This window comes from Oncorhynchus tshawytscha, linkage group LG31 (genome assembly GCF_018296145.1).
Source record: "Oncorhynchus tshawytscha isolate Ot180627B linkage group LG31, Otsh_v2.0, whole genome shotgun sequence".
NCBI lineage: Eukaryota > Metazoa > Chordata > Actinopteri > Salmoniformes > Salmonidae > Oncorhynchus > Oncorhynchus tshawytscha.
In genome coordinates, this window is record NC_056459.1 from 36,545,155 (window position 1) to 36,555,385 (window position 10,231).

Genomic DNA, 10,231 nt, shown 5'->3' on the forward strand with positions numbered 1-10,231 from the left:
CTCTGTTGGTGCGTCATAGAGTTCCTTCTCGGAAAAACGGTGACTGGCGCCATTGTGTGGCTTTATGGAAAATAACCCCAAAAGAGTTGATAACTCCAATTCATAGGAGTCCAATCAATCAGCAAACTTAAACGACAAAAAATGAAATTCATTATAGGCTACGTGTTAAATCTACTGTTGAACAGATCGTATTGACATATTGTTTCACACCTTTATGGTTACGCACAAGTTGACAATTACGCTATAGACTTCACTTTCTACACCGATTGGTCAACTTTGATACGATACGCCTTCAAGTTGATAACTTTGGCACTTTCACTTATTCTAGCTAATAGCCTACAAATCCTTCATTATCGACAGGTCATCTCTGAAGTCGCTGGCGTTGCAGAGCACAGTGAACAGCTCTAGAGAACTATTTTATAATTCATCCATCCCCTTTCCTGGACCAATTTCCTTTTGGAAAGACCAATAAAAAGCGTGGGAAAATTCTCTCCACTTTTTCCATTTACAGGGCTGGTTATTAAAAGAAAGCACGCGGGGACGCCTGCCGAACATACCGCAGAGTAGTAGAACGACGGAGAAGTCAACCAACAGAAGAACCCAACTTTACGACTGACAGGTACGGATGCTTCGCTTTTATCTTAAACGGAGCTTTTAAAATAAATGTAGGCTATTCTTATAACATATTGGGCGCCCATAACTTTTACTTTTCGTCTTCGTAGACTTATCTGTGAGTTACGACTGTGATGATGAAAGCATAACATACAAAGTGATGCATGCGTATGGGATTGTAAATGATATGGTATAGCAAAGTTAAAATGACAGAGTCAGTTAACAGGGTTTGCTCACATTTTAAGAGTTAAGAGTATACAACAAAAATGTATCAAATAGTTTGAGTTTAAATCCATTAAGTTCAATCAAACGTGTCTCAAGAACATAACATTGTATGCGAATTATTGGGGGGAAAAATAAGAAACACGCACACCGGGGGTACTGGAGGACCAGGGTGTTGGGGGTACTGGAGGACCAGGGTGTTGGGGGTACTGGAGGACCAGGGTGTTGGGGGTACTGGAGGACCAGGGTGTTGGGGGTACTGGAGGACCAGGGTGTTGGGGGTACTGGAGGACCAGGGTGTTGGGGGTACTGGAGGACCAGGGTGTTGGGGGTACTGGAGGACCAGGGTGTTGGGGGTACTGGAGGACCAGGGTGTTGGGGGTACTGGAGGACCAGGGCGTTGGGGGTACTGGAGGACCAGGGTGTTGGGGGTACTGGAGGACCAGGGTGTTTGGGGGTACTGGAGGACCAGGGTGTTTGGGGGTACTGGAGGACCAGGGTGTTGGGGGTACTGGAGGACCAGGGTGTTGGGGGTACTGGAGGACCAGGGTGTTGGGGGTACTGGAGGACCAGGGTGTTGGGGGTACTGGAGGACCAGGGTGTTGGGGGTACTGGAGGACCAGGGTGTTGGGGGTACTGGAGGATCAGGGTGTTGGGGGTACTGGAGGATCAGGGTGTTGGGGGTACTGGAGGATCAGGGTGTTGGGGGTACTGGGTACTGGAGGACCAGGGTGTTGGGGGTACTGGAGGACCAGGGTGTTGGGGGTACTGGAGGACCAGGGTGTTGGGGGTACTGGAGGACCAGGGTGTTGGGGGTACTGGAGGACCAGGGTGTTGGGGGTACTGGAGGATCAGGGTGTTGGGGGTACTGGAGGATCAGGGTGTTGGGGGGGCGTACTGGGTACTGGAGGATCAGGGTGTTGGGGGTACTGGAGGATCAGGGTGTTGGGGGTACTGGGTACTGGAGGATCAGTGTGTTGGGGGTACTGGGTACTGGAGGATCAGGGTGTTGGGGGTACTGGAGGATCAGGGTGTTGGGGGTGGACTGGGGGTACTGGAGGACCAGGGCATTGGGGGTACTGGAGGACCAGGGCGTTGGGGGTACTGGAGGATCAGGGTGTTGGGGGTACTGGGTACTGGAGGATCAGGGTGTTGGGGGTACTGGGTACTGGAGGACCAGGGTGGGGAAACACTAACATACAGTATACAGCTAAACAGGACTGTCCTTTTTGTGTGCGTATGAAATGCTGTGTTAGTATTTGTATTCATTATGGATCCCCATTAGTTCCTGACAAGTCAGCAGCTACTCTTCCTGGGGTTTATTACGGATCCCCATTAGTTCCTGCCAAGGCAGCAGCTACTCTTCCTGGGGTTCATTATGGATCCCCATTAGTTCCTGCCAAGGCAGCAGCTACTCTTCCTGGGGTTCATTATGGATCCCCATTAGTTCCTGCCAAGGCAGCAGCTACTCTTCCTGGGGTTTATTATGGATCCCCCTAAGTTCCTGCCAAGGTGGCAGCTACTCTTCCTGGGGTTTATTATGGATCCCCATTAGTTCCTGTCAAGGCAGCAGCTACTCTTCCTGGGGTTTATTATGGATCCCCATTAGTTCCTGCCGAGGCGGCAGCTACTCTTCCTGGGGTTTATTATGGATCCCCATTAGTTCCTGCCAAGGCAGCAGCTACTCTTCCTGGGGTTTATTATGGATCCCCATTTGTTCCTGCCGGAGGATCAGCTGTCTTCCTGGGGTTTATTATGGATCCCCATTAGTTCCTGCCAAGGCAGCAGCTACTCTTCCTGGGTTTTATTATGGATCCCCATTCGGGGTCCTCCCAAGGCAGCAGCTACTCTTCCTGGGGTTCATTATGGATCCCCATTAGTTCCTGCCAAGGCAGCAGCTACTCTTCCTGGGGTTTATTACGGATCCCCATTAGTTCCTGCCAAGACAGCAGCTACTCTTCCTGGGGTTTATTACGGATCCCCATTAGTTCCTGCCAAGGCAGCAGCTACTCTTCCTGGGGTTCATTATGGATCCCCATTAGTTCCTGCCAAGGCAGCAGCTACTCTTCCTGGGGTTTATTATGGATCCCCCTAAGTTCCTGCCAAGGTGGCAGCTACTCTTCCTGGGGTTTATTATGGATCCCCATTAGTTCCTGTCAAGGCAGCAGCTACTCTTCCTGGGGTTCATTATGGATCCCCATTAGTTCCTGCCAAGGCAGCAGCTACTCTTCCTGGGGTTCATTATGGATCCCCATTAGTTCCTGCCAAGGCAGCAGCTACTCTTCCTGGGTTTTAGTATGGATCCCCATTCGTTCCTCCCAAGGCAGCAGCTACTCTTCCTGGGGTTCATTATGGATCCCCATTAGTTCCTGCCAAGGCAGCAGCTACTCTTCCTGGGGTTCATTATGGATCCCCATTAGTTCCTGCCAAGGCAGCAGCTACTCTTCCTGGGGTTTATTATGGATCCCCCTAAGTTCCTGCCAAGGTGGCAGCTACTCTTCCTGGGGTTTATTATGGATCCCCATTAGTTCCTGCCAAGGCAGCAGCTACTCTTCCTGGGGTTTATTATGGATCCCCATTAGTTCCTGCCAAGGCAGCAGCTACTCTTCCTGGGGTTTATTATGGATCCCCAGTATTCCTGCCAAGGCAGCAGCTACTCTTCCTGGGGTTTATTATGGATCCCCATTAGTTCCTGTCAAGGCAGCAGCTACTCTTCCTGGGGTTTATTATGGATCCCCATTAGTTCCTGCCGAGGCGGCAGCTACTCTTCCTGGGGTTTATTATGGATCCCCATTAGTTCCTGCCGAGGCGGCAGCTACTCTTCCTGGGGTTTATTATGGATCCCCATTAGTTCCTGCCAAGGCAGCAGCTACTCTTCCTGGGTTTTATTATGGATCCCCATTAGTTCCTGCCAAGGCAGCAGCTACTCTTCCTGGGGTCCGGCAAAATTAAGGCAGTTATACAATTGAAAAAACATTACAATAAATTCACAACAGATTTCACAACATATTACGTGTGTGCCCTCAGGCCCCAACTCAACCACTACCACATATCTACAGTACTAAATCCATGTGTTTGTATGTTATCATGTGTGTGTATAGTGTGTGTGTTATTGTGTGTGTGTATAGTGTGTGTGTTCTTGTGTGTATATAGTGTGTATGTTATCATTTGTGTGTATAGTGTGTTATTGTGTGTGTGTATAGTGTGTGTGTTATTGTGTGTGTGTATAGTGTGTATGTTATCATTTGTGTGTGTGTGTTATTGTGTGTGTGTGTGTGTGTGTATTGTGTGTATATAGTGTGTATGTTATCATTTGTGTGTATAGTGTGTTATTGTGTGTGTGTATAGTGTGTGTGTTATTGTGTGTGTGTATAGTGTGTATGTTATCATTTGTGTGTGTGTGTTATTGTGTGTGTGTGTGTGTGTGTATAGTGTGTATGTTATCGTGTGTGTGTTTGCATGTCTCTGTGACTATGTGTGTGTCTCTTCACAGTCCCTGCTGTTCAATAAGGTGTATTTTTAGCTGTTTTTAAATCTGATTCTACTGCTGCATCAGTTACCTGATGTGGAATAGAGTTCCATGTAGTCATGGCTCTATGTAGTACTGTGGAATAGAGTTCCATGTGGTCATGGCTCTATGTAGTACTGTGGAATAGAGTTCCATGTAGTCATGGCTCTATGTAGTACTGTGGAATAGAGTTCCATGTAGTCATGGCTCTATGTAGTACTGTGGAATAGAGTTCCATGTAGTCATGGCTCTATGTAGTACTGTGGAATAGAGTTCCATGTAGTCATGGCTCAATGTAGTAATGTGGAATAGAGTTCCATGTAGTCATGGCTCTATGTAGTACTGTGGAATAGAGTTCATGTAGTCATGGCTCTATGTAGTACTGTGGAATAGAGTTTCATGTAGTCATGGCTCTATGTAGTACTGTGGAATAGAGTTCCATGTAGTCATGGCTCTATGTAGTACTGTGGAATAGAGTTCCTTGTAGTCATGGCTCTATGTAGTACTGTGGAATAGAGTTCCATGTAGTCATGGCTCTATGTAGTACTGTGGAATAGAGTTCCATGTAGTCATGGCTCTATGTAGTAATGTGGAATAGAGTTCCATGTGGTCATGGCTCTATGTAGTACTGTGGAATAGTGTTCCATGTAGTCATGGCTCTATGTAGTACTGTGTGCCTCCAACAGTCTGTTCTGAACTTGGGGACTGTGAACAGACCTCTGGTGTCATGTCTTGTACGGTATCCATGGGTGTCTGAGCTGTGTGCCAGTAGTTCAAACAGACAGCTCAGTGCATTCAATACCTTTCACAAATACAAGTAGTGATGAAGTCAATGAAATTAAATAAAATACCTCCCTTCCCTTAGTTCCCTCTCTCTCCTCCCTCCCTTCCCTTAGTTCCCTCTCTCTTCTCCCTCCATTCCCTTAGTTCCCTCTCTCTCTCTCTTCTCCCTCCATTCCCTTAGTTCCCTCTCTCCTCCCTCCCTTCCCTTAGTTCCCTCTCTCTCCTCCCTCCCCTCCCTTAGTTCCCTCTCTCTCCTCCCTCCCTTCCCTTAGTTCCCTCTCTCTCCTCCCTCCCTTCCCTTAGTTCCCTCTCTCTCCTCCCTCCCTTCCCTTAGTTCCCTCTCTCTCCTCCCTCCCTTCCCTTAGTTCCCTCTATCTCCTCCCTCCCTTCCCTTAGTTCCCTCTCTCTCTCTCCCTCCCTTCCCTTAGTTCCCTCTCTCCTCCCTCCCTCCCTCCCTTAGTTCCCTCTCTCTCCTCCCTCCCTTCCCTTAGTTCCCTCTCTCTCCTCCCTCCCTTCCCTTAGTTCCCTCTCTCCTCCCTCCCTCCCTCCCTTAGTTCCCTCTCTCTCTCTCCCCTCCCTTCCCTTAGTTCCCTCTCTCTCTCTCCCTCCCTTCCCTTACTTCCCTCTCTCTCTCTCTCCCCTCCCTTAGTTCCCTCTCTCTCCTCCCTCCCTTCCCTTAGTTCCCTCTCTCTCTCCCTTCTCCCTCCTTCCCTTAGTTCCCTCTCTCTCTCTCTTCTCCCTCCCTTCACTTAGTTCCCTCTCTCTCTCTCTTCTCCCTCCCTTCGCTTAGTTCCCTCTCTCTCTCTCTCTCCCTCCCTTCGCTTAGTTCCCTCTCTCTCTCTCTTCTCCCTCCCTTCGCTTAGTTCCCTCTCTCTCTCTCTCTCTCTCCCTCCCTTCACTTAGTTCCCTCTCTCTCTCTCTTCTCCCTCCTTTCGCTTAGTTCCCTCTCTCTCTCTTCTCCCTCCCTTTGCTTAGTTCCCTCTCTCTCTCTTCTCCCTCCCTTCCCTTAGTTCTCTCTCTCTCTCCTCCACTTTGAAGAAAGTATATATATAATAGTAATACTAGTAAAAGAGAGATAACAAACAATCAGATAAAAGTCAAGAGTTGGCCCAGTTCACAGGATGTTTATGTGTGTGTGTGTGTGTGTGTGTGTGTGTGTGTGTGTGTGTGTGTGTGTGTGTGTGTGTGTGTGTGTGTGTGTGTGTGTGTGTGTGTGAAAATCATGTGGACATTCCAGGGGACAGCATAACAACAGTCCCCCAGGGGAACGTAGACTGGAAGAGACACAGTATTGTGTACGTCATTGAGACAGAGAAACATGAATCTCATTCTGAACATTGCATAAGTGTAATCAAATCAACATCATATAACACACGGTGAAGTATGCTGAGAACGACTACAGTGTTGTGTAATATGATACAATCTAAAAAAGCCTAAAATTACTTTATTTGTAATACTTTTCCGAAAGGTTTCGTTGTTTTATTTAATGTTTCTTTAAACCAAAACATGGAGGTGGAAAAACCCCTAAGCACATTGGTTTGGGTGGTGAGCTCATGGAAACAGGGTTATTTATTAGGGGGGTTATGTTGTGTTCTGACACACATGACCTCTAGTAAAAGGAAGTATTCTAGAAAACATCCAGGAGCATGTTTCACCGGTGTGTGTGTTTGTGTGGTTGAGAGAGTCTTCGTGTGTGTGTGTGTGTGTGAGAGAGAGTCTTTATGTGTGTATGTGTGTGTGTGTGCGTGTGAGAGAGAGTGTGTGTGTGAGAGAGGGAGTCTTTATGTTTGTGTGTGTGTGAGTAAGAGTGAGTCGGTTTGTAGTGTGTGTGTGTGTGTGAAAGAGAGTTTGTAGTGTGTGTGTGAGTAAGAGAGAGTCTGTTTGTAGTGTGTGTCTGTCTGTGTGTGTGTGTGGTGTGTGTGTGTGTGTGCTGATATACATTATCTAATGTTTTTATGTTGTGTATGGTACGTCCTGTATGGTACGTTATAGTATGGTACGTCCTGTATGGTACGTCATAGTATGGTACGTCCTGTATGGTACGTCCTGTATGGTACGTCCTGTATGGTACGTCCTGTATGGTACGTTATAGAATGGTACGTCCTGTATGGTACGTCCTGTATGGTACGTCCTGTATGGTACGTCATAGTATGGTACGTCCTGTATGGTACGTCCTGTATGGTACGTCCTGTATGGTACGTCATAGTATGGTACGCCCTGTATGGTACGTCCTGTATGGTACGTCCTGTATGGTACGTCCTGTATGGTACGTTATAGTATGGTACGTCCTGTATGGTACGTTATAGAATGGTACGTCCTGTATGGTACGTCCTGTATGGTACGTCCTGTATGGTACGTCATAGTATGGTACGTCCTGTATGGTACGTCCTGTATGGTACGCCCTGTATGGTACGTCCTGTATGGTACGTCATAGTATGGTACGTCCTGTATGGTACGTCCTGTATGGTACGTCCTGTATGTATGGTACGTCCCTGTATGGTACGCCCTGTATGGTACGTCCTGTATGGTACGTCCTGTATGGTATGGTACGTCCTGTATGGTACGTCCTGTGTGGTACGTTATAGTATGGTACGTCCTGTATGGTACGTTATAGAATGGTACGTCCTGTATGGTACGTCCTGTATGGTACGTCCTGTATGGTACGTCATAGTATGGTACGTCCTGTATATGGTACGTCCTGTATGGTACGTCATAGTATGGTACGTCCTGTATGGTACGTCCTGTATGGTACGTCCTGTATGGTACGTCCTGTATGGTACGTCCTGTATGGTACGTCCTGTATGGTACGTCATAGTATGGTACGTCCTGTATGGTACGTCCTGTATGGTACGTCCTGTATGGTACGTCCTGTATGGTACGTCCTGTATGGTACGTCCTGTATGGTACGTTATAGTGTATGGTACGTTATAGTATGGTACGTCCTGTATGGTACGTTATAGAATGGTACGTCCTGTATGGTACGTCCTGTATGGTACGTCCTGTATGGTACGTCCGTCCTGTATGGTATGGTACGTCCTGTATGGTACGTCCTGTATGGTACGTCCTGTATGGTACGTCCTGTATGGTACGTCCTGTATGGTACGTCCTGTATGGTATGTTGCGTATGGTACGTCCTGTATGGTACGTTGTGTATGGTACGTCCTGTATGGTACGTCGTGTTAACATGAGTTCACCTGTCTCCCCCTGTAGGTGACAGAATATGTCCAGAGCTGACTGGTCCTTCCTGGAGCAGCTGTTGGAGGAGGGGCAGGAGTATAGCACCGGGGTGGGCCGTGTCTGGCTCACTGTCCTCTTCCTGTTCCGCATGCTGGTCCTGGGCACCGCCGCAGAGTCAGCCTGGGACGACGAACAGAACGACTTCGTCTGTAATACCAAGCAACCTGGATGTACCGCCGTGTGTTACGACAAAGCTTTCCCCATATCACATTACCGCTATTTTGTCCTCCAGGTGATTTTTGTTTCCACGCCGACTATTTTTTACTTCGGATATGTGGCCATGAGGGCTGCAAAGGAGAAAAAAAAGGAGGAAGAGGAGGAGGAGGAGAGGACAGAGGAGGGTGGAGCTGGTGAGGGACGAGAGAGGGGAGGAGTAAAGAAGAAGAGGGAGGTGAGAAAGGGGGATGAGATAGAAGAACTAGAGGAGGAGAAAGGAGGGAAAAAGGTGGTGAAAGCTCTCCCAGAGTCTCCTAAGCTGAAGGGCCGTCTCCTCTGTGCCTACGCCGCTAGCATCCTCCTCAAGGTCCTCCTGGAGGTCGGCTTCATCGTGGGGCTATGGTACCTCTACGGCTTCGTGATCCCGGCCCGATTCGAGTGTGTCCGGGACCCCTGTCCTCACACGGTGGACTGCTTCGTCTCCAGACCCACGGAGAAGACCATCTTCACCATCTACACCCAGACAATCGCTGGAGTCTCTCTCCTTCTCAACCTAGCAGAGCTCCTCTACCTCCTCCAGCTGGCCATCACCCACCACCTAGAACAACGCTACGCCCAGGAGCAGTACACCTTTCCTGGCATAGCCGGGGTCCGAGTCCGGCCTGGTGCTCCAAGCCTCGAGATGGAGATGCAGCAAGTTTCGCCTTACCAGGAGAAGGGCCATCTGTATTTACCCATGGGGGAAGCCGGCTACGCCAAGCCCAGTGAGAGTTATCTGGTCCTGGGGTCCAGAGCAGGGATGGATCCTGGTGGTGACATTCTCCCCAGTTACTTGAACTGTTTGGGGGCGATAAGGACTACACACTCTTCAGGGAGAGCTCACCATAAGAAATACAGCACACAACACACACACAGTAAGGGTGCCCAGAAGGGACACAGTAACAAACACACTAAGCATTATGTATGAGGAAACCAGAGAGGTTTGGTTCTGTGAATAGAAGAAAGCCATATGTCCACTACAGACTGATACAGGCACCTTCGTGGGGGGGAAATAAGGAAACACTTTACTTGACACCCTGCGTCATAACACTGTCCTAATATGGTCATAACAGCTGACATTAACCTGTCCTAATATGGTCATAACAGCTGACATTAACCTGTCCTAATATGGTCATAACAGCTGACATTAACCTGTCCTAATATGGTCATAACAGCTGACATTAACCTGTCCTAATATGGTCATAACAGCTGACATTAACCTGTCCTAATATGGTCATAACAGCTGACATTAACCTGTCCTAATATGGTCATAACAGCTGACATTAACCTGTCCTAATATGGTCATAACAGCTGACATTAACCTGTCCTAATATGGTCATAACAGCTGACATTAACCTGTCCTAATATGGTCATAACAGCTGACATTAACCTGTCATAATATGGTCATAACAGCTGACATTAACCTGTCATAATATGGTCATAACAGCTGACATTAACCTGTTATAATAGGGTCATAACAGCTGACATTAACCTGTCATAATATGGTCATAACAGCTGACATTAACCTGTCATAATATGGTCATAACAGCTGACATTAACCTGTCATAATATGGTCATAACAGCTGACATTAACCTGTCATAATATGGTCATAACAGCTGACAACCTGTCATAATATGGTCATAACAGCTGACATTAACCTGTTATAATATGGT

At 47.9% G+C, this 10,231-nt stretch overlaps 1 protein-coding gene across 1 annotated transcript; it reads left to right on the top strand.

Moving 5' to 3' along the window:
* Nucleotides 1-514: 514 nt before the first annotated feature.
* Nucleotides 515-9,561, top strand: gja4 (gap junction protein alpha 4). Its single transcript, XM_042310254.1, has 2 exons — nucleotides 515-619; nucleotides 8,336-9,561. Exon 2 carries the CDS (start codon nucleotides 8,346-8,348, stop codon nucleotides 9,483-9,485), a length of 1,140 nt encoding a protein of 379 aa, XP_042166188.1. The 5' UTR covers nucleotides 515-619; nucleotides 8,336-8,345; the 3' UTR covers nucleotides 9,486-9,561.
* The last annotated feature ends 670 nt before the right edge of the window (nucleotides 9,562-10,231 follow it).

Coding starts and splice junctions, on each gene's coding strand:
- gja4 (XM_042310254.1), top strand. CDS start 8,346: ATGTCCAGAGCTGACTGGTCCTTCCTGGAGCAGCTGTTGGAGGAGGGG.